Source organism: Calliphora vicina, chromosome 3 (genome assembly GCF_958450345.1).
Source record: "Calliphora vicina chromosome 3, idCalVici1.1, whole genome shotgun sequence".
Classification (NCBI taxonomy): domain Eukaryota; kingdom Metazoa; phylum Arthropoda; class Insecta; order Diptera; family Calliphoridae; genus Calliphora; species Calliphora vicina.
Window position 1 is genome coordinate 122,882,760 of NC_088782.1, and position 25,831 is coordinate 122,908,590.

A 25,831-nucleotide genomic window follows, 5' to 3' on the forward strand; every position below is an offset into this window, starting at 1 on the left:
AATTTATCGAGATGGTCTTACATTTTATTTCATAACTTTGTTGGTAATCAAACGATTTTCCTGATTTTCAATACCCAACAGCCTAACACAATGATAAACACTCTGAGTAAAACTTATAGCTTTCCGACTTGTAGTTTAGCTTAGAGCCTGATTTACACACACAAATGGAAAAAATAATTTTAAGTTCCCACCCAGCAGTCAGAGACCTGCGCCGAATGGCTGTAAGCCGGCTGAGCCGAGCCGCCATTAAATTTTCAAAGCCACCGCCGCCGAATTTTTTTTCGGCTTGAACATAGCCGCCGTTTATGGTAAAAGTTCCTTAGTAATTTCATAAAATTTTCAGAATTTCACTTTTTAAATTTTTAATTATTTAGAATTTGAGTATTTACTCTTTAGTCGGCTGACAGCCGGCTAGCCACCGACCTTTTTTGGAGTCAGCCGCCGCCGCCTCCGCCGTGAAACGTAGTCGGCGCAGCAGTTCTAGGAAATTGTTCGGTTTTATCTATCATTTAGGGTGGCAATTAGTGAGAGGTTCTAAGCATCTGCATCTTACTTGGTTTACTGCTGTTGTTTTAGCGCCTTTGCATTATCATAGAGCTGTGATTTTAAACTGAAATTTAATTTCAATTTTGAAACCTTGAGCCACCAACTCAGTTTGCATTTCTAATCCATAGAGTTTGTATATTTCACAAAGATTTATAGCCAATAACGTCATCGTCATCATTGTTTTATAGGCTGTCCTACAGTATGGCGCCATGTTATACGTTACTGTTTTACTCCTATCGTTAAGGCCAGACATATAAGCATCATAAAATTGTTGCAGCATTTCAATTTTAAATAAAATTATTTGCCAAAATGTTTGTTATATGTATTTCCCCTCAAATTTTTACCACGCAATCAAAAAGAAAATATAGTTTCGTTCAATATTTTTTAAAAAAAAAGAAAAAAAAAGAGAAATGAAAACATTTAACTTTTTTCTTTTTGTTATTTGTTCGGCTTGTTCTATATATTTATTTGTGTGTAAATAATAAAGCAAAATAAATGGAAAACAAAACTAGACTATAAACAATATTTTTTGGTAAACGCCAAACTGTCTACTGCGTTTTTGGCTGAGTTACAATTACTTTTAAACGATTCTTTTTTTTTTGCATTGGTTTTTTTTTATGAAAATAAATAGTTTTTATTGCCAGAAAAAATTCCTTTCTCTTGCAGTTTTCGGTTGCTCTGTATTAAGCTGGCATAGTTTGGATTATTTTACTTAGGCAGGGGCTAACTAGGGCACGCCAAATTGTTTACAAGTGTAACTTCCAAACTTCTGAATCTAAAGACAACTAGTGTTTACTTTAATTAGTTATAGAGCAAGTCTTAAGCTTTTAAAAAAATATATCTTGCACTTACTCGGAATGACTTAAGAATGAGTTACAAAGAGTCAAAAGTGTGCACCTCAAGTGAAAATGAACCGCGTTCAGAAGATACGATATTTCTGAACGCGGATTGAACAGAACTAGAACAGAACTAGAACTAGAACAGAACAGAACAGAACTAGAACAGAACTAGAACAGAACTAGAACAGAACTAGAACAGAACTAGAACAGAACTAGAACAGAACTAGAACAGAACTAGAACAGAACTAGAACAGAACTAGAACAGAACTAGAACAGAACTAGAACAGAACTAGAATAGAACTAGAACTAGAACAGAACTAGAACAGAACTAGAACAGAACTAGAACAGAACTAGAACAGAACTAGAACAGAACTAGAACAGAACTAGAACAGAACTAGAACAGAACTAGAACAGAACTAGAACAGAACTAGAACAGAACTAGAACAGAACTAGAACAGAACTAGAACAGAACTAGAACAGAACTAGAACAGAACTAGAACAGAACTAGAACAGAACTAGAACAGAACTAGAACAGAACTAGAACAGAACTAGAACAGAACTAGAACAGAACTAGAACAGAACTAGAACAGAACTAGAACAGAACTAGAACAGAACTAGAACAGAACTAGAACAGAACTAGAACAGAACTAGAACAGAACTAGAACAGAACTAGAACAGAACTAGAACAGAACTAGAACAGAACTAGAACAGAACTAGAACAGAACTAGAACAGAACTAGAACAGAACTAGAACAGAACAGAACAGAACTAGAACAGAACAGAACTAGAACAGAACTAGAACAGAACTAGAACAGAACTAGAACTGAACTAGAACCGAACTAGAACTTCTACTCAATCAGCAATTTTAAAACGTTTGCAAGCTGGAGGATTCATCAAAAAGCAGGGAAATTGTGTACCATACGAAGTGAAGCTGAAAGATCTTGAAAGACAATTTAGTATGTCCGTAATGCTGCTTGAACGCTATAAAAGAAAATCATTTTTGCAACGAATCATTACTTTCGATGAAAAATGGCTTCATTACGATAACTTGAAGCGTAAGAGCCCAACTAATCAGCCGAATCGTTACCAAAGCCAAATATCCATGGCGCTGGGTAATGCTCTGTATTTGGTGGAAGCAAAAGGGTCCTATCTATTATGAGCTGCTGAGGGAAACTGTGCCGAATGCAACTGATTCGTTTGAAGAGAGCATTGGCAGAATATGCGGCCAGTTATGAAACCTTAATATTAAGTTTCGCCTCACTCGACTTATAGTCCAGACCTTGCCCCTGCCGACTACTATTGAAAAGCTGAGCAGTTCTTTTGGCCAATACTTTGGATAAATTTATTTTGTACTTGTTGAGAAACCTTTTGGAATTGAAACAGTTAATTTTAAATAGCTACAAGATTTCTCTACAAGAAAATAAAAGAAAATTTGTTGCCACTTAATAAACCTTTTAAATCCTATTAAATGGCTACAGCAAAAACATTTTCCCATTTTTAAAGGAAACACAATGGCACTGAAACACACACTTAATGTTAACTTGTAGGTGCTGACAGTTTCACATACACTCTAGACACTCAGCTATTAAGAGGGAAACAGAGAGAGAGAGAGGGAGAGGGAGAGGAGCGTAACACACACTTAAAATGCACAATGGAAATGGCAAGAAATTACAAAAGGAAACATTAGCACACATACACATCTCACATCTCTCTAACTTGGTAGATGTCGGCTGGATGTCATTACAAGTTTCCTTCCTTTACTCAAGTGTATAATGAAACATAAATTAGAAGAAAATTACTCCTGGGTGACATTTTGTTTTTCATACAATACAATACAATATTTTCAACAAGAACAGCGACAACAATAGAAGATTTTTTATTTCATTTCATTCATTTTTTTTTTTTTTTTTTTTTTAGTTTTCATAATAAATAATCACTGAAAAGAAAAGGAACATTTTCTTGACAATTATATTTTAAAAACAAAACAATTTATGGACTAGATTTCATTTTATGAGGCCCCATAAAGAACAGACTTAATTTGTGTTTTTAAAAGAAAATAAATAATAGGAACAAATTAAGAAAGAACTATTTAACTAAAGGAAATTAAAGAAATACTAAAATATGAAAATGTTGCAATAGAGCTTTTAGTTATTTTTAGCCTTTTAACCATTTCCCATCTTTCTGACAATATAAGGATTCTTTCGGATACACTGTTCCAAAGTGAAGAGTATCCCAGAGAGAGCATTCTGCATCGATCAAACAAATAGAAGTCGAACGGGGATCGGTTTTCATTCTTTCTAAATATGTAGTTTTTAACAGACATTCCATCATGTGTCCGAGCATTGTCATGATGGAATATAACGGATTCAAAACTAAGAGCATATTCTGGACGTTTTTCGGCCAATGATCGCATCAAACGAATCAGTTCGCTGTGATGGTCTGGTCAAATTTCAGAAGCTCCTAATAGAAAGGATCCTTTTGATCCCACCAAATACAGAGCATTACCTTAGCGCCAGGCTCCATTTTTCATCGCAGAACTGATCTAGAACTGAACTGACAGCCTGAACTAGAACAGAACTAGAACAGAACTAGAACAGAACTAGAACAGAACTAGAACAGAACTAGAACAGAACTAGAACAAAACTAGAACTGAACTAGAACTGAACTAGAACTGAACTAGAACAGAACTAGAACAGAACTAGAACAGAACTAGAACTGAACTAGAACTGAACTAGAACTGAACTAGAACAGAACTAGAACAGAACTAGAACTGAACTAGAACAGAACTAGAACAGAACTAGAACAGAACTAGAACAGAACTAGAACTGAACTAGAACAGAACTAGAACAGAACTAGAACAGAACTAGAACTGAACTAGAACAGAACTAGAACAGAACTAGAACTGAACTAGAACTGAACTAGAACTGAACTAGAACAGAACTAGAACAGAACTAGAACAGAACTAGAACAGAACTAGAACAGAACTAGAACAGAACTAGAACAGAACTAGAACAAAACTAGAACTGAACTAGAACTGAACTAGAACTGAACTAGAACTGAACTAGAACTGAACTAGAACTGAACTAGAACTGAACTAGAACTGAACTAGAACAGAACTAGAACAGAACTAGAACTGAACTAGAACTGAACTAGAACTGAACTAGAACTGAACTAGAACAGAACTAGAACAGAACTAGAACTAGAACAGAACTAGAACTAGAACAGAACTAGAACAGAACTAGAACAGAACTAGAACTGAACTAGAACTGAACTAGAACTGAACTAGAACTGAACTAGAACAGAACTAGAACAGAACTAGAACTGAACTAGAACTGAACTAGAACTGAACTAGAACTGAACTAGAACTGAACTAGAACAGAACTAGAACAGAACTAGAACTGAACTAGAACAGAACTAGAACAGAACTAGAACTGAACTAGAACTGAACTAGAACTGAACTAGAACTGAACTAGAACAGAACTAGAACAGAACTAGAACTGAACTAGAACTGAACTAGAACTGAACTAGAACTGAACTAGAACAGAACTAGAACAGAACTAGAACTAGAACAGAACTAGAACTAGAACAGAACTAGAACAGAACTAGAACAGAACTAGAACTGAACTAGAACTGAACTAGAACTGAACTAGAACTGAACTAGAACTGAACTAGAACAGAACTAGAACAGAACTAGAACTGAACTAGAACTGAACTAGAACAGAACTAGAACAGAACTAGAACAGAACTAGAACAAAACTAGAACTGAACTAGAACTGAACTAGAACAAAACTAGAACTGAACTAGAACTGAACTAGAACTGAACTAGAACTGAACTAGAACTGAACTAGAACTGAACTAGAACTGAACTAGAACTGAACTAGAACTGAACTAGAACAGAACTAGAACAGAACTAGAACTGAACTAGAACTGAACTAGAACTGAACTAGAACTGAACTAGAACAGAACTAGAACAGAACTAGAACTAGAACAGAACTAGAACTAGAACAGAACTAGAACAGAACTAGAACTGAACTAGAACTGAACTAGAACTGAACTAGAACTGAACTAGAACTGAACTAGAACTGAACTAGAACTGAACTAGAACAGAACTAGAACAGAACTAGAACAGAACTAGAACAAAACTAGAACTGAACTAGAACTGAACTAGAACTGAACTAGAACTGAACTAGAACAGAACTAGAACAGAACTAGAACTGAACTAGAACTGAACTAGAACAGAACTAGAACAGAACTAGAACAGAACTAGAACAAAACTAGAACTGAACTAGAACTGAACTAGAACAAAACTAGAACTGAACTAGAACTGAACTAGAACTGAACTAGAACTGAACTAGAACTGAACTAGAACTGAACTAGAACTGAACTAGAACTGAACTAGAACTGAACTAGAACAGAACTAGAACAGAACTAGAACTGAACTAGAACTGAACTAGAACTGAACTAGAACTGAACTAGAACAGAACTAGAACAGAACTAGAACTAGAACAGAACTAGAACTAGAACAGAACTAGAACAGAACTAGAACTGAACTAGAACAGAACTAGAACAGAACTAGAACTGAACTAGAACTGAACTAGAACTGAACTAGAACTGAACTAGAACAGAACTAGAACAGAACTAGAACTAGAACAGAACTAGAACTAGAACAGAACTAGAACAGAACTAGAACTGAACTAGAACAGAACTAGAACAGAACTAGAACTGAACTAGAACTGAACTAGAACTGAACTAGAACTGAACTAGAACAGAACTAGAACAGAACTAGAACAGAACTAGAACAAAACTAGAACTGAACTAGAACTGAACTAGAACTGAACTAGAACAGAACTAGAACAGAACTAGAACTAGAACAGAACTAGAACTGAACTAGAACTGAACTAGAACTGAACTAGAACTGAACTAGAACTGAACTAGAACTGAACTAGAACAGAACTAGAACAGAACTAGAACAGAACTAGAACAAAACTAGAACTGAACTAGAACTGAACTAGAACTGAACTAGAACTGAACTAGAACAGAACTAGAACAGAACTAGAACTGAACTAGAACTGAACTAGAACAGAACTAGAACAGAACTAGAACAGAACTAGAACAAAACTAGAACTGAACTAGAACTGAACTAGAACAAAACTAGAACTGAACTAGAACTGAACTAGAACTGAACTAGAACTGAACTAGAACTGAACTAGAACTGAACTAGAACTGAACTAGAACTGAACTAGAACTGAACTAGAACAGAACTAGAACAGAACTAGAACTGAACTAGAACTGAACTAGAACTGAACTAGAACTGAACTAGAACAGAACTAGAACAGAACTAGAACTAGAACAGAACTAGAACTAGAACAGAACTAGAACAGAACTAGAACTGAACTAGAACAGAACTAGAACAGAACTAGAACTGAACTAGAACTGAACTAGAACTGAACTAGAACTGAACTAGAACAGAACTAGAACAGAACTAGAACTAGAACAGAACTAGAACTAGAACAGAACTAGAACAGAACTAGAACTGAACTAGAACAGAACTAGAACAGAACTAGAACTGAACTAGAACTGAACTAGAACTGAACTAGAACTGAACTAGAACAGAACTAGAACAGAACTAGAACAGAACTAGAACAAAACTAGAACTGAACTAGAACTGAACTAGAACTGAACTAGAACAGAACTAGAACAGAACTAGAACTGAACTAGAACTGAACTAGAACTGAACTAGAACTGAACTAGAACAGAACTAGAACAGAACTAGAACTAGAACAGAACTAGAACTAGAACAGAACTAGAACAGAACTAGAACAGAACTAGAACTGAACTAGAACAGAACTAGAACAGAACTAGAACTGAACTAGAACTGAACTAGAACTGAACTAGAACTGAACTAGAACAGAACTAGAACAGAACTAGAACTAGAACAGAACTAGAACTAGAACAGAACTAGAACAGAACTAGAACTGAACTAGAACAGAACTAGAACAGAACTAGAACTGAACTAGAACTGAACTAGAACTGAACTAGAACTGAACTAGAACTGAACTAGAACAGAACTAGAACAGAACTAGAACTGAACTAGAACTGAACTAGAACTGAACTAGAACTGAACTAGAACAGAACTAGAACAGAACTAGAACTAGAACAGAACTAGAACTAGAACAGAACTAGAACAGAACTAGAACAGAACTAGAACTGAACTAGAACTGAACTAGAACTGAACTAGAACTGAACTAGAACTGAACTAGAACTGAACTAGAACTGAACTAGAACTGAACTAGAACAGAACTAGAACAGAACTAGAACAGAACTAGAACTAGAACAGAACTAGAACAGAACTAGAACAGAACTAGAACAGAACTAGAACAGAACTAGAACAGAACTAGAACAGAACTAGAACAGAACTAGAACAGAACTAGAACAGAACTAGAACAGAACTAGAACAGAACTAGAACAGAACTAGAACAGAACTAGAACAGAACTAGAACTAGAACTAGAACTGAACTAGAACTGAACTAGAACTGAACTAGAACTGAACTAGAACTGAACTAGAACTGAACTAGAACTGAACTAGAACTGAACTAGAACAGAACTAGAACAGAACTAGAACAGAACTAGAACTAGAACTGAACTAGAACTGAACTAGAACTGAACTAGAACTGAACTAGAACAGAACTAGAACAGAACTAGAACAGAACTAGAACAGAACTAGAACAGAACTAGAACAGAACTAGAACTAGAACTGAACTAGAACTGAACTTGAACTGAACTAGAACTGAACTAGAACTGAACTAGAACAGAACTAGAACTGAACTAGAACTGAACTAGAACTGAACTAGAACTGAACTAGAACTGAACTAGAACTGAACTAGAACTGAACTAGAACTGAACTAGAACTGAACTAGAACTAGAACTGAACTAGAACTGAACTAGAACAGAACTAGAACAGAACTAGAACAGAACTAGAACTAGAACTAGAACAGAACTAGAACTGAACTAGAACTGAACTAGAACTGAACTAGAACTGAACTAGAACAGAACTAGAACTGAACTAGAACTGAACTAGAACTGAACTAGAACTGAACTAGTACTGAACTAGAACAGAACTAGAACTAGAACTAGAACAGAACAGAACTAGAACTAGAACTAGAACAGAACAGAACTAGAACAGAACTAGAACAGAACTAGAACAGAACTAGAACAGAACTAGAACAGAACTAGAACAGAACTAGAACAGAACTAGAACAGAACTAGAACAGAACTAGAACAGAACTAGAACAGAACTAGAACAGAACTAGAACAGAACTAGAACAGAACTAGAACAGAACTAGAACAGAACTAGAACAGAACTAGAACAGAACTAGAACAGAACTAGAACAGAACTAGAACAGAACTAGAACAGAACTAGAACAGAACTAGAACAGAACTAGAACAGAACTAGAACAGAACTAGAACAGAAGTAGAACAGAACTAGAACAGAACTAGAACAGAACTAGAACAGAACTAGAACAGAACTAGAACTAGAACAGAACAGAACTAGAACAGAACTAGAACAGAACTAGAACTAGAACTGAACTAGAACTGAACTAGAACTGAACTAGAACTGAACTAGAACTGAACTAGAACTGAACTAGAACTGAACTAGAACTGAACTAGAACTGAACTAGAACAGAACTAGAACAGAACTAGAACAGAACTAGAACAGAACTAGAACAGAACTAGAACAGAACTAGAACAGAAGTAGAACAGAACTAGAACAGAACTAGAACAGAACTAGAACAGAACTAGAACAGAACTAGAACTAGAACAGAACAGAACTAGAACAGAACTAGAACAGAACTAGAACAGAACTAGAACAGAACTAGAACAGAACTAGAACAGAACTAGAACAGAACTAGAACAGAACTAGAACAGAACTAGAACTAGAACAGAACAGAACTAGAACAGAACTAGAACAGAACTAGAACTAGAACTGAACTAGAACTGAACTAGAACTAGAACTGAACTAGAACTGAACTAGAACTGAACTAGAACTGAACTAGAACTGAACTAGAACTGAACTAGAACTGAACTAGAACTGAACTAGAACAGAACTAGAACAGAACTAGAACAGAACTAGAACAGAACTAGAACAGAACTAGAACAGAACTAGAACAGAACTAGAACAGAACTAGAACAGAACTAGAACAGAACTAGAACAGAACTAGAACAGAACTAGAACAGAACTAGAACAGAACTAGAACAGAACTAGAACAGAACTAGAACAGAACTAGAACAGAACTAGAACTAGAACAGAACAGAACTAGAACAGAACTAGAACAGAACTAGAACAGAACTAGAACAGAACTAGAACAGAACTAGAACAGAACTAGAACAGAACTAGAACAGAACTAGAACAGAACTAGAACAGAACTAGAACAGAACTAGAACAGAACTAGAACAGAACTAGAACAGAACTAGAACTAGAACAGAACAGAACTAGAACAGAACTAGAACAGAACTAGAACTAGAACTGAACTAGAACTGAACTAGAACTGAACTAGAACTGAACTAGAACTGAACTAGAACTGAACTAGAACTGAACTAGAACAGAACTAGAACAGAACTAGAACAGAACTAGAACAGAACTAGAACAGAACTAGAACAGAACTAGAACAGAACTAGAACAGAACTAGAACAGAAGTAGAACAGAACTAGAACAGAACTAGAACAGAACTAGAACAGAACTAGAACAGAACTAGAACAGAACTAGAACAGAACTAGAACAGAACTAGAACAGAACTAGAACAGAACTAGAACAGAACTAGAACAGAACTAGAACTAGAACAGAACAGAACTAGAACAGAACTAGAACAGAACTAGAACAGAACTAGAACAGAACTAGAACAGAACTAGAACAGAACTAGAACAGAACTAGAACAGAACTAGAACAGAACTAGAACAGAACTAGAACTAGAACAGAACAGAACTAGAACAGAACTAGAACAGAACTAGAACAGAACTAGAACTAGAACAGAACTAGAACAGAACTAGAACAGAACTAGAACTAGAACAGAACAGAACTAGAACAGAACTAGAACAGAACTAGAACTAGAACTGAACTAGAACTGAACTAGAACTGAACTAGAACTGAACTAGAACTGAACTAGAACTGAACTAGAACTGAACTAGAACAGAACTAGAACAGAACTAGAACAGAACTAGAACAGAACTAGAACAGAACTAGAACAGAACTAGAACAGAACTAGAACAGAACTAGAACAGAAGTAGAACAGAACTAGAACAGAACTAGAACAGAACTAGAACAGAACTAGAACAGAACTAGAACAGAACTAGAACAGAACTAGAACAGAACTAGAACAGAACTAGAACTAGAACAGAACAGAACTAGAACAGAACTAGAACAGAACTAGAACAGAACTAGAACAGAACTAGAACAGAACTAGAACAGAACTAGAACAGAACTAGAACAGAACTAGAACAGAACTAGAACAGAACTAGAACAGAACTAGAACTAGAACAGAACAGAACTAGAACAGAACTAGAACAGAACTAGAACTAGAACTGAACTAGAACTGAACTAGAACTGAACTAGAACTGAACTAGAACTGAACTAGAACTGAACTAGAATTGAACTAGAACTGAACTAGAACTGAACTAGAACTGAACTAGAACTAGAACTGAACTAGAACTGAACTAGAACTGAACTAGAACTGAACTAGAACTGAACTAGAACTGAACTAGAACTGAACTAGAACTGAACTAGAACTGAACTAGAACTGAACTAGAACTAGAACTGAACTAGAACTGAACTAGAACTGAACTAGAACTGAACTAGAACTGAACTAGAACTGAACTAGAACTGAACTAGAACTGAACTAGAACTGAACTAGAACTGAACTAGAACTGAACTAGAACTGAACTAGAACTGAACTAGAACTGAACTAGAACTAGAACTGAACTAGAACTGAACTAGAACTGAACTAGAACTGAACTAGAACTGAACTAGAACTGAACTAGAACTGAACTAGAACTGAATTAGAACAGAACAAGAACAGAACTAGAACTAGAACTGAACCAGAACCTGAACCTGAACTAGAACTGAACTAGAACTTATTTTTTATACATACACGGTATAATATTCAGTTAAATATTTAAAAATATAAAAATCTTTGTTTTTTTTTAAATTCTTCTCTTAGGATTTGTTCAACTTTTTCACCCTGTAATTTACTGTGCATTTAGAAATTAAATTTTTTAAAAGTTTAAGGTTTCCTCTTTAAGTTTCACAAACATTATTTTTCAATCTGATCATAAGTTTAGAAGTTACGAAACGTAAAACTTGTACTATTTAAAATAAAGTGTTTCATTCCATAATGTTCCTGTCTTTAAAAACCTCTGGAAATGTATGTGTCATCGAGTTAAACCTATTTTTGTTGTTTTCTCATTAGAAGGAATGTGGTTTTTTTGATTGCTTTGTTACGAATTTTCTCATTAAGAAGGAATTCTAAAAAAGTTCTTGATGTTTAATATAATGTTTCAATTCCATAATGTTTCAATATACTAATAATAAAATTAAATAGATTTTTGTGGCTTTCGTAACAAATTCTAACAGTTTCTTGAAATTTCTAAAATAAAACAGAGAACAATTTCATGCTGTTTAATATTAAGTGTTTCATTACCATAACGTTTCATGTCTTTTAACACTTCAATTTGAACCGTTTTCAATCTAAAAAACACCTAATTTTTTTTAAACAAATATGATCTATATTTCTTTTATTTTATTTAAACAATAAACAAAATGTTTTAAGAACATTTGCTATTAATTTCTTTAATATTTATTTAAAAATTGTTGTTTAAACACAAGTGTTTTTTCCAATGATGCATTTCACCCCAAAAAAAAAAAACTCCAAAATAAACGTCTTTAAACTGTTTTTGAAAATTATTTGTCTTAAAAACAAATAACAATGGTTTTTCCTAAACAATAGTCAGGCCAGACTGCTCGCCTTGTTTTCTTATTTTTGTTATTAATTACTTTCTTTTTTGTATGTGTTTTTAAAAAAAAAAAAAACAAATATTTGTAAGCAGTGCAGACGTTAGAAATTCATCAAAATTAAACTTATTTTTTTCATCACTATTAACCCCGTTTTCTTCATAGGGCCCAGCCATCCATCAGTTTTTCTTTCACCTTAGTTTGTTTCACTTTTCTTTTTTTTTCTTCTCTATACAGGAAATCCTTTTATACTTTTTGTTATCAATGCGTGCTTGTTATAATCACGCACTTGTTAAAATTACATTTTTTTTTCATTTCAATCTATTTTTTTGTTCGCTTTTTGCTCTACTTCATGTAGACTTCATGTACGGCCGCCCACCGTGATGAAATAATTATATGTATGACCAGAAATGGTTGAGAAATGTTAAAAAACATTTTAACTGACAGCCTTAGAAATGTGTTATAAAAAGGGGCCCAGCCATTTCTAAACTATAGGCTAAAAAGTACTTAAGAAATAAATTAAAAATATTGATCAGTGGTCGGCTCTTATGGCAACCAGAGGCCGAATAAAAATGGTTATTATGATTATAAAAATTATAAAATAAGCAACAAAAATTTTAATAAATAGCTGGTCAGATTGCAATAGAGAAAGAAAAGGCAAAACATATTAATGTTCTCTTTATGCCGGCCACTGAGTTTGACAGTTCAATATATAAAGAATGCATAACATAGCATATCAACAGAGAGGAAATAGTTAGCAAAGTCGATATAGCCATTTCCGTCTGTATGTTGAAATCATACCGTAGCCCCCAAATAACATACAGACATGATTCATACATCAATATATCGGGAATTCTTCCGGCTCGTTTGCTATTTAAAATCGACAAAATCGGTCCATAAATGGCCTCTTTTTGATCTATTTCTGGATTACTAAGTCATTAATATAGACAATATGGATGTCCAATGATAGATATTCCCAGTCCATTCAACGATGTATATAAGACCTTAGTAAGTTGGATCTACAATGGGTCAAAATCGGGAAAAAAAATTTTTAACCCTAAATTTTTTTTCAATAAATTTTAAAAATTAAAAAAAATAATGTTTGAAAAAACTTTTTTAAAATAATTTGAAAACAATTTTGAAAATAAAAAAAAAAAAAAAAAAATTTTCAATAAATTTAAAAAAAAAAATTTAAAATTGAATTTTTTTTCAATAAATTTTAAAAATTAAAAAAAAAATGTTTGAAAAAACTTTTTTAAAATAATTTGAAAACAATTTCGAAAAAAAAAAGAAAAAAAATTTTAAAAATTAAAAAAAAAAAATTGGAAAAAACTTTTTTAATATTTGATCTATTTCTGGATTACTAAGTCATTAATATAGACAATATGGATATCCAATGATAGATATTCCAAGTCCATTGCATCGATGTATATATGGCTATAGTAAGTTGGACCTACAATGGGTCAAAATAGGGAAAAATATTTTTTAAGCCGAATTTTTTTTTTTCCACAAAAAAATTTTTTTTCAATAATTTTTAAAAATTAAAAAAAAAATTTTGAAAAAATATTTTTAAAAACAATTTCGAAAATAAAAAAAAAAAATTGGAAATACTTTTTTAAAATAAATTTAAAAAACAATTTTGAAAAAAAAAATTAATTTTTTTGACCTAAAAATATTTATTTTAAAGTATATAAGATTCGGCACAGACGAATTTGGATAAATTTAGTTTAAATTGAATTTGTTTTGGCTTTATTATTAGGTTTATTAGTTCCGGAGGTATAGAGAGAGAAATCGGGAGAAATTTCAAGACAAAAAATTTTTTGAAATTTCAAAAGTTCAAAATTATTAAAATTTTTATTTGGGAAAAATTCGATTTCACGAATAGATCTAATGCATCTTCGCAAAAATGTCTTTCTAATGAAACTGGTTTAGAGCTCATCGGTTGGATAATTTCAGTGTCTATAACGGACATAGGACAAAAATTTTAAATATTTTTGAGCAAAAAAAAATATATTTTTTTTCAAAATTTTTTTTTTTTAAATTTATTATTATACAAAATTGTCTTTCTAATGAAACTGGTTTGGAGCTCATCGGTTGGATAAAAATTAGGACAAAAATTTTAAATATTTTTGAGTAAAAAAAATATTTTTTTTTTTAAATTTTTTAATTTAAAAAAAAAAAAAATTTGGATTAAAAAATATTTTTCCCGATTTTCACCCAATGTAGGTCCGACTTACAATGGCGTTATATACGTCTTTGAATTATCTATCATTAGATATCCATATTGTCTATATTAATGACTTAGTAGTCCAGATATAGATCAATAAGTCAAAAATCTAGGTTGTCCTAGTTTTTTCTTTATATCTCAGCCATTTGTGGACCGATTTCCTCGATTTTAAATAGCAACTGAACCGGGTCCATAGCGGATATACTGATGTATGAATCATGCATGTAAGTTATATGGGGGCTATGGAAAGTTGATTTCAACATACAGACGGACAGAGGGACAGACTAGTGGTCGTAAAAATTATGAAAACCAAAACAAATTGGCGACTGAACATTCCGAAAAATATTTACTATGTTTCTGACGACCACTGATTTCCACTCATAATTTATGTGTATCATGTGTATTTATTTACCTTTCTTTTTTATAAAATTTTCTTCCCTATTTTTCCCATACAACTGCCATAAAACAATTTCCTGGTTCATTGCAAAACAAAATTCATTCTCTTGGCCTTTTAATCATGTCCCCCTCCATTTTGTAAACAAAAATTCCTTTACATCCCATCCCTAACTTAAGTAAAACAATTCACCTAGCTAGTCTACCTCCTAGTTAACATGTAAAATATAAATTTCAATATGTAAATAGGTAAGTACGTTTTGGTATTGTATCTACATATTTATTATGTAAAAAAAAAAACCTCACCTACATGTAATCAAACTTTAATATGCTGTGTTTGACTACTCTTCTATATTACATCCTTTCTCATTAATAAAAGGACGACGACGACAACAACAACAACGAGATATTGCTGCTGCTGCTCCAATTCTATAAGCATATTTACATACTTTATACTTTACACACGTTACACACTTTACAATTACACTCACTCTACACTCCCTCATACAAATTTGATGTTGTTATTTTGTTTATTACATCTCTGGTTAGGTAGAGAGAGCAAAGAGAAATAATATCAACAACCATTGTATGTAAATAATAAACAAAAGAGAGTAAGTAGATGGTGCGCTCTAATACACGTGTGTATTTGTTTGTATAAATTATGTAGATGATGTATCGTACTCAATCTAACGGCTAAAAGATGTAAAATAAAGAGGCCTTCCTAAAAGGCCTTTTAGGAAGGCCTCCTTTATTTCAAAATTTTTTTTCGAAAATAATTTTAAAAAATTTTGGAAAACATTATTTTCGAAAAAAAAATTTTGAAATTAAATTTCGAAAAAAAACTAAAATTTTTTTTTTATTTTTCATTCAAAGTGTAAAAAAGAAGTGAACCAAATTTTATTTCAAAATTTTTTTTCGAAAATAATTTTAAAAAATTTTGGAAAAAAAAATTTTGAAATTAAATTTCGAAAAAAAAACTAAAATTTTTTTTTTATTTTTCATTCAAAGTGTAAAAAAGAAGTGAACCAAATTTTATTTCAAAATTTTTTTTCGAAAACAATTTTATTCCAAAAATTTTACGATATTAAAAAAATTTTACGATCTTGCTAAAAAAAAGCCAACTTTAAAAATTTTGCAGTAGAATTGCTTAAATTTGTAAAAAAAATAACATATTTGAGAAAATTTCTTCCACTTTTCATAATTTTGAAATTTACGATATTAGAAAATGTTTACGATATTGTACCAAAAATGCAGAAAACTTCAAAAATATAACATTTTAACGTATTTTATCATATTTCGCACATTTTTTTTTTTAAATTTACGCTAATTATCAAAATTTTGAAATTTACGATATTAAAAAAATTATACGATATTGCTCCAAAAATGGAAAATAGTACACAATTTTAATACAAAATTGATTAAATTTTTATTAAATAACATATTTAAGTAATTTTTTATGAATTGCAGGAATTTTAAAATTTACGATATTAGAAAAATTTTACGATATTGTAAGAAAAAGTGCAGAAATTGTCAAAATAAAACATTAAAACGTATTTTAAACTTAATTTGTCACAAAATTTAAGAGATTTAAATTTATAAGAATTACGATATTAGACAAATTTTACGATATTGCATCAAAAAATATTAAAAAAATGTTTCCACAAAATTGTTTAAATTTGTATAAAATAAGATATTTAAGGAATTTTTTTTATAAATTACAATAATTAACGATATTAAAAAAAAATAGGCAAATACATGTCTAGCATGAATTTAGATTGGGTTTAGAACAACATACATTTCATTTTCTTTTAATTGAAAAAGTTTTGAAATTTATTTTCGAATAAAAAATTAAATTTATTTTTTAATTTTCATTCAAAGTGTAAAAAAGAAGTGAACCAAATTTTATTTCAAAATTTTTTTTTTAAAAAAAATTTTATTAGTGAAAAATATATTGCGATTAAATTTTTTCACTAATAATTTAAAAAATTTTTAGAATAAAATTGTTTTTGAAAAATTTTTTTTTTTTTTTTTAATTTTCATTCAAAGTGTAAAAAAGAAGTGAACCAAATTTTATTTCAAAATTTTTTTTCGAAAATAATTTTATCAAAAATTTTTTTAAATTATTATTGGAAACATTTATTCGCAAATTTTTTTTTATTTTTCATTCAAAGTATAAAAGTGAACCAAATTTTATTTCAAAATTTTTTTTACAAAAAATAAAAAAAACAACTTTGAAAAAAATTAATTTAGTTTACCTAAAAATATTTAAAATTTGTATTTTGACGTATAATTTGGTGAAGGGTATATACGATTCGGCACAGCCGAATACAGCTCTCTTACTTGTTTCTCTTATTTTATTTTGATTATTTCTTGTTTATAATTCCTTTCACACAACACGATTATGTTGGTCAAACCTTATTGTGTCACAAATGAAACAATATTATGACAGTTACAGATTATACAGCTGAACTCTGTAAGTTCTCCAAATAAATGTCAGTGAAGTGATATAATTTCCAAGGGAACAACATTACAAATCCCCCAGATAACAAGAAAAATATGAAACAAAAGTCCATGATAGTAATAAATTTTAACAAGAACAACATGTTTTGATTACTGAAAAATATGACAGGTAAATAAATAATTGAGTTAATAAATTTTATAAAGAAAAGAATTACAGAGGTAGGAGGTTTATGTTTTAATGGTCAGTAGTTTCATATTAATTTGATGATAAGAAATAACTTTTTGGTTTGCTGTTAAAAATAGTAATTTTTTTTTTGAATTTCTAAAAATAGCATTCAACTTTAAACATAATGTGTAAGTAGTAAGTGAAGGAAACAGAGAAAAAATAACTAAAAATTGGAGGGTTTATACAAAAAAAATCTCATCTGTAACCATTTTTCTCTCACTGTATGCGTATGAATTGTTATCATTCAAACAAATTTGTGGACTTTATTGAATCACAATACTACGATATGATGCGGTTAAATGTAAAGTAGTAGCAATTCAATATACAACTTGAATAAATCCAACTCAGACATACATACATGAGTAAATGTTAATATAGGCTTTATTTTGTATAATATTATGTATAAATAAATTTTATCTACACTTTGTTTCCGCTTTGAAAAAGAATTTTTTTTATTTACTTAATTTTACTATTGTTATTAAATTTGTTTAAAAGAGAAATTATTATTTAAACAAATATGAATGAAAAGTTATTAAGCTTTAAATAGAATTTTAATATAGAAACTAAAAGAACTATGAACAGAACTAGAACGAGAACAGAACTAGAACAGAACTAGAACAGAACTAGAACAGAACTAGAACAGAACTAGAACAGAACTAGAACAGAACTAGAACAGAACTAGAACAGAACTAGAACAGAACTAGAACAGAACTAGAACAGAACTAGAACAGAACTAGAACAGAACTAGAACAGAACTAGAACAGAACTAGAACAGAACTAGAACAGAACTAGAACAGAACTAGAACAGAACTAGAACAGAACTAGAACAGAACTAGAACAGAACTAGAACAGAACTAGAACAGAACTAGAACAGAACTAGAACAGAACTAGAACAGAACTAGAACAGAACTAGAACAGAACTAGAACAGAACTAGAACAGAACTAGAACAGAACTAGAACAGAACTAGAACAGAACTAGAACAGAACTAGAACAGAACTAGAACAGAACTAGAACAGAACTAGAACAGAACTAGAACAGAACTAGAACAGAACTAGAACAGAACTAGAACAGAACTAGAACAGAACTAGAACAGAACTAGAACAGAACTAGAACAGAACTAGAACAGAACTAGAACAGAACTAGAACAGAACTAGAACAGAACTAGAACAGAACTAGAACAGAACTAGAACAGAACTAGAACAGAACTAGAACAGAACTAGAACAGAACTAGAACAGAACTAGAACAGAACTAGAACAGAACTAGAACAGAACTAGAACAGAACTAGAACAGAACTAGAACAGAACTAGAACCTGAACTACAACCTAAATTAGATCCTGAACTAGATCCTGAACTACAACCTGAACTAGATCCTGAACTAGATCCTGAACAAGATCCTGAACTAGATCCTGAATTAGAACCTGAACTAGAACTAGAACCTGAACTAGAACATCAACTAGAACCTGAACTAGAACCTGAACTAGATCCTGAACTAGATCCTGAGCTAGAACCTGAACCAGAACCTAAACTAGAACCTGAACTAGAACCTCAACTACAACCTAAATTAGATCCTGAACTAGATCCTGAACTACAACCTGAACTAGATCCTGAACTAGATCCTGAATTAGAACCTGAACTAGAACTAGAACCTGAACTAGAACATCAACTAGAACCTGAACTAGAACCTGAACTAGATCCTGAACTAGATCCTGAGCTAGAACCTGAACCAGAACCTAAACTAGAACCTGAACTAGAACCTGAACTAGAACCTCAACTAGAACCTGGACTAGATCCTGAACTAGATCCTGAACTAGATCCTGAGCTAGAACCTGAACCAGAACCTAAACTAGAACCTGAACTAGAACTTAACTAGATCCTAAACTAGAAGCTGAACTAGAACTGTTAAAGAAATTCTTTTCTTTTTCATTTGAATTTTTCTCTTAGTGTATTTTCAACAATAATTTATTTGTATGTTATATTTAAATGTTTTGTGGTTTCAACAACAAAAAAATCCTAATTTCTTTAGAACAATAAAATTTGATTGTGATCAACACTAACAGCCAGCCCTCCACACATGGCTTCAGACATTCAAACACATTTAGCTAATGAAGTTTAAGATTTAAAATTCATTTTAATGAAATTGTAAATCTACATTTAATAATCAAAAAAAAAAAAAACAAGAAAAGAAAAGAAAAAAAAACTGTCGTTCAAAACTAATTAGTCTTGAATTTATCACAACAACTCATATATAAGTACAGAAATACAAACACTTCATTTGATTTCAGTTCCCCTATAAAGTCCAGATGTTTTTTCTTGTTTTTGATAAATAAAAAAAACTAAGAAAAAAAGGGAAAAAGTCCTCTTGTCTCATTGTCATTTCTGTCGTCTAAAGAGTGTGGTGACACCCTTTTATACCCTTTCAATTTATGTACAATATTGTATTGACTTTGTTTTAGGTTTTTTTTTTTACTCGTACAAGATATTCAAATGAATTTATGTATTTCTTTTCAAAACAACATATGGTTTTTATTAAGTCAATTTCTTTTGTTTTATGGGCTGATAATATACTGCTGGCGTTTGAAAAAGCAGTGGTCGGCACAAGCAAAACATGCCACATTAGTAAATGTATTGTAATTTTGCATAAAACTAAATTTCTGTTTCTATTTATGAAGCACAATTCTTAATTTGTTACTCTTTTGGTGATTTTGATGACATTCACTCATATTCGTGTTGTGTACATCGGCCATTGGTGAAAATTAGAGCCGACCACTGATAAATTTAAGTCCATATTAGCAAATTAGTTCTTTTAAAGATAATTTCATGTTCATGGGAAATTGCTCAGTTCTAGTTCAGGTTCCAGTTCAGGTTTCAGTTCAGGTTCCAGTTCAGGTTCTAGTTCAGGTTCTAGTTCAGTTTCGATTTCAGATTCTAGGTCAGGTTCTAGTTCAGGTTCAGTTCTATTTCTGTTCTAGTTCTGTTCTAGTTCTGTTCTAGTTCTGTTCTAGTTCTGTTCTAGTTCTGTTCTAGTTCTGTTCTAGTTCTGTTCTAGTTCTGTTCTAGTTCTGTTCTAGTTCTGTTCTAGTTCTGTTCTAGTTCTGTTCTAGTTCTGTTCTAGTTCTGTTCTAGTTCTGTTCTAGTTCTGTTCTAGTTCTGTTCTAGTTCTGTTCTAGTTCTGTTCTAGTTCAGTTCTAGTTCTGTTCTAGTTCTAGTTCTGTTCTAGTTCTGTTCTAGTTCTGTTCTAGTTCTGTTCTAGTTCTGTTCTAGTTCTGTTCTAGTTCTGTTCTAGTTCTGTTCTAGTTCTGTTCTAGTTCTGTTCTAGTTCTGTTCTAGTTCTGTTCTAGTTCTGTTCTAGTTCTGTTCTAGTTCTGTTCTAGTTCTGTTCTAGTTCTGTTCTAGTTCTGTTCTAGTTCTGTTCTAGTTCTGTTCTAGTTCTGTTCTAGTTCTGTTCTAGTTCTGTTCTAGTTCTGTTCTAGTTCTGTTCTAGTTCTGTTCTAGTTCTGTTCTATTTCTGTTCTAGTTCTGTTCTAGTTCTGTTCTAGTTCTGTTCTAGTTCTGTTCTAGTTCTGTTCTAGTTCTGTTCTAGTTCTGTTCTAGTTCTGTTCTAGTTCTGTTCTAGTTCTGTTCTAGTTCTGTTCTAGTTCTGTTCTAGTTCTGTTCTAGTTCTGTTCTAGTTCTGTTCTAGTTCTGTTCTAGTTCTGTTCTAGTTCTGTTCTAGTTCTGTTCTAGTTCTGTTCTAGTTCTGTTCTAGTTCTGTTCTAGTTCTGTTCTAGTTCTGTTCTAGTTCTGTTCTAGTTCTGTTCTAGTTCTGTTCTAGTTCTGTTCTAGTTCTGTTCTAGTTCTGTTCTAGTTCTAGTTCAGTTCTAGTTCTGTTCTAGTTCTAGTTCTGTTCTAGTTCTGTTCTAGTTCTGTTCTAGTTCTGTTCTAGTTCTGTTCTAGTTCTGTTCTAGTTCTGTTCTAGTTCTGTTCTAGTTCTGTTCTAGTTCTGTTCTAGTTCTGTTCTAGTTCTGTTCTAGTTCTAGTTCTGTTCTAGTTCTGTTCTAGTTCTGTTCTAGTTCTGTTCTAGTTCTGTTCTAGTTCTGTTCTAGTTCTGTTCTAGTTCTGTTCTAGTTCTGTTCTAGTTCTGTTCTAGTTCTGTTCTAGTTCTGTTCTAGTTCTGTTCTAGTTCTGTTCTAGTTCTGTTCTAGTTCTGTTCTAGTTCTGTTCTAGTTCTGTTCTAGTTCTGTTCTAGTTCTGTTCTAGTTCTGTTCTAGTTCTGTTCTAGTTCTGTTCTAGTTCTGTTCTAGTTCTGTTCTAGTTCTGTTCTAGTTCTGTTCTAGTTCTGTTCTAGTTCTGTTCTAGTTCTGTTCTAGTTCTGTTCTAGTTCTGTTCTAGTTCTGTTCTAGTTCTGTTCTAGTTCTGTTCTAGTTCTAGTTCTGTTCTAGTTCAGTTCTAGTTCTGTTCTAGTTCTAGTTCTGTTCTAGTTCTGTTCTAGTTCTGTTCTAGTTCTGTTCTAGTTCTGTTCTAGTTCTGTTCTAGTTCTGTTCTAGTTCTAGTTCTAGTTCTGTTCTAGTTCTAGTTCTGTTCTAGTTCTAGTTCTGTTCTAGTTCTGTTCTAGTTCTGTTCTAGTTCTGTTCTAGTTCTGTTCTAGTTCTGTTCTAGTTCTGTTCTAGTTCTGTTCTAGTTCTGTTCTAGTTCTGTTCTAGTTCTGTTCTAGTTCTGTTCTAGTTCTAGTTCTGTTCTAGTTCTGTTCTAGTTCTGTTCTGTTCTAGTTCTGTTCTAGTTCTGTTCTAGTTCTGTTCTAGTTCTGTTCTAGTTCTGTTCTAGTTCTGTTCTAGTTCTGTTCTAGTTCTGTTCTAGTTCTGTTCTAGTTCTGTTCTAGTTCTGTTCTAGTTCTGTTCTAGTTCTGTTCTAGTTCTGTTCTAGTTCTGTTCTAGTTCTGTTCTAGTTCTGTTCTAGTTCTGTTCTAGTTCTGTTCTAGTTCTGTTCTAGTTCTGTTCTAGTTCTGTTCTAGTTCTGTTCTAGTTCTGTTCTAGTTCTGTTCTAGTTCTGTTCTAGTTCTGTTCTAGTTCTGTTCTAGTTTTGTTCTAGTTCTGTTCTAGTTCAGTTCTAGTTCTGTTCTAGTTCTAGTTCTGTTCTAGTTCTGTTCTAGTTCTGTTCTAGTTCTGTTCTAGTTCTGTTCTAGTTCTGTTCTAGTTCTGTTCTAGTTCTGTTCTAGTTCTGTTCTAGTTCTGTTCTAGTTCTGTTCTAGTTCTGTTCTAGTTCTGTTCTAGTTCTGTTCTAGTTCTGTTCTAGTTCTGTTCTACTTCTGTTCTACTTCTGTTCTACTTCTGTTCTAGTTCTGTTCTAGTTCTGTTCTAGTTCTGTTCTAGTTCTGTTCTAGTTCTGTTCTAGTTCTGTTCTAGTTCTGTTCTAGTTCTGTTCTAGTTCTGTTCTAGTTCTGTTCTAGTTCTGTTCTAGTTCTGTTCTAGTTCTGTTCTAGTTCTGTTCTAGTTCTGTTCTAGTTCTGTTCTAGTTCTGTTCTAGTTCTAGTTCTAGTTCTGTTCTAGTTCTGTTCTAGTTCTGTTCTAGTTCTGTTCTAGTTCTGTTCTAGTTCTGTTCTAGTTCTGTTCTAGTTCTAGTTCAGTTCTAGTTCTGTTCTAGTTCTGTTCTAGTTCTGTTCTAGTTCTGTTCTAGTTCTGTTCTAGTTCTGTTCTAGTTCTGTTCTAGTTCTGTTCTAGTTCTGTTCTAGTTCTGTTCTAGTTCAGTTCTAGTTCTGTTCTAGTTCTGTTCTAGTTCTGTTCTAGTTCTGTTCTAGTTCTGTTCTAGTTCTGTTCTAGTTCTGTTCTAGTTCTGTTCTAGTTCTGTTCTAGTTCTGTTCTAGTTCTGTTCTAGTTCTGTTCTAGTTCTGTTCTAGTTCTGTTCTAGTTCTGTTCTAGTTCTGTTCTAGTTCAGTCTTCAGATCCAAATCCTTGGATCTCCCATAATAACGCCACCCAAAATTCTTCATCTCCCTCCCAGTATTTTGTTTAACCCCTTATTTATTACACAATTTCATTACCATCCACTATTCTCAAATACATTTCAAACAAGTACAGTACACTTTCGCTTTTTAATATCGCAAAATATTCCATATTTTTTCCACCCATTTCTTTCCATTCAATATTTATTCATGGTCCAGTGATATAGACGACAATACCCTCACAACCATTATTTAAATTGTTCTCCCTGAAACAAAAGGGTTCCAAAATACACTGACTAACTCATGAGTCATGACTCGTTCAAATCTGTGTTGTGTTTATTTTGCCTTTCATTCTTTTGTACTACAACTGATGGTCTGCAGCTTGAATAGTGGGGATTTTACAGCCCAGTGCATGCGTTTCAAAGTACTGATGAGATTTTTGTTTTTTTGTGGAATTTTTAGGTAAGAGTTTTAAAAGTACTTTTAGAAAAACTGTGAAAAAATGCTTTTTTATGTGGCCAAAAAAAACAAAATATGTTAGAGACATTTTTTTGTTTGTAAAACAATAGAAAGAACAATAGAGATTAGGGGACAAGCTATTAAGCAGGAGTGCCAGAAGAAAAAAACATCAAAGTGTATGGAAATATAGAAAATAAAAGTGAGAGTGTTCAATTTGAATAGCAGACTTTAAAAGGGATTTATAGCAAAGTCGTATTAAGAAGGAGGTAAAAGACCAACACTCCACGATCTCAGTCAATTCAATAATCTCTACAGTTTCATTTGAATACAATCCCTAACAAACAGTTTCGTTCAATATTTCATTCAATTCTTTTAATAGAAATTAGTTCATAAATTTCCTTAACATCAAACCATCATTGATACGTCATCAAACCATCATTGATACGTCAACTAATTAGTCCTGAGAGAAAGCTACAGTGATATTTGCAATGGTTTAGAGATTCAGTGGAACCCTTAAGATAGTTCCAAGTTCTAGACCTTATCTCTTACAAGAATAATACACTGAGTTTCAGGGAGTTTCAGAATTTCAGTTGTTGGTTGTTTTAACGAAGTAGATCATTGTTGGCCTTTACATTCTTCTATCCTCTACTAATTCGTAGTTTCTTTAATGGTCGTTGGTGAGTAGACCTGATTAATTTCATTGCTCAACCAATTAAATATCCATGAAATAGAACCATAGTGCTAAATTTGTTTATACTTAAACGTTTTACACAGGAATTTGGAAAATTTGAAATTTAATTCCAACTATTGCATCCATTCAGTTCAATCTCAAAAATTACCTATAGCTTAAACACTGAAGGTACTTCCATCTACTCTGTGACGATCTCATAGATTATGTAAATATAGAAATACATTGTTTGTGTCACCAGATTCCATAGAAATATCCTTGTGACACATAATATATCGAAACCCTTTAATAGAGTTAATCTCTACTCTCTTCCATGAGATTATTTAGTTCTTCTTTCCCAACATTGCTGGCTGGCTTTGTTTCCTTGTGTTTGGATCGATCCATTTGTTTCCGAACTTGAGGAAATTTCTGAACGAAAAGATCTTATTATGAGGAAGGCATACAAAAATTGCTGGTCAATCTGTTTAAATGTATTGCCATAATAGGAAATTATGTTAAGAATTTATGAAATTTTATTTGATGGATTCTGGCATGATAGACTTTCGACGATTCTTACTATTCCTTCCTTCCTTCCTTCCTTCCTTCCTTCCTTCCTTCCCTCCTCCTTCCTCCTTCCTCCTTCCTTCTTTCCTTCTTTCCTTCTTTCTTTCTTCCTTTCTTCCTTCCTTTCTTCCTTTCTTTCTTACTTTCTTTCTTTCTTTCTTTCTTTCTTTCTTTCTTTCTTTCTTTCTTCTTCTTGTAAATGATCTTCTATGTCGAACTGCCAATCTATTACTTTCCAGATCCCTGCAACATTTTCGATTTAAATCACTCTTTCTTAGATTGTTGTAGATTAGATTTCTTCGGAATTTAATACGGAGAACCTTGATTGGATTCTTCCTTCCTTCCTTCCTTCCTTCCTTCCTTCCTTCCTTTCTTTCTTTCTTTCTTTCTTTCTTTCTTTCTTTCTTTCTTTCTTTCTTTCTTTCTTTCTTTCTTCCTTCCTTCCATCCTTCTTTCTTCTTCTTGTAAATGATCTTTTATGTCGAATAGGGATGCCAAACGGGACTGGGTTTTACAAATCCCGGGATTCGGGA

At 32.4% G+C, this 25,831-nt stretch overlaps 2 protein-coding genes across 4 annotated transcripts in view; both read right to left on the reverse strand.

Moving 5' to 3' along the window:
* GlcAT-P (Glucuronyltransferase P) overlaps positions 1–25,831 on the reverse strand; it is an 89,099-nt gene that overhangs the window by 60,160 nt on the left and 3,108 nt on the right. The window lies entirely within an intron of this gene.
* LOC135955732 (putative uncharacterized protein DDB_G0271982) overlaps positions 25,258–25,831 on the reverse strand; it is a 1,927-nt gene continuing 1,353 nt past the window's right edge. Inside the window, 2 exon segments of the mRNA XM_065506090.1 lie at positions 25,258–25,541; positions 25,619–25,771. Of these exon segments, the coding sequence (XP_065362162.1) occupies positions 25,258–25,541; positions 25,619–25,771 (437 nt within the window).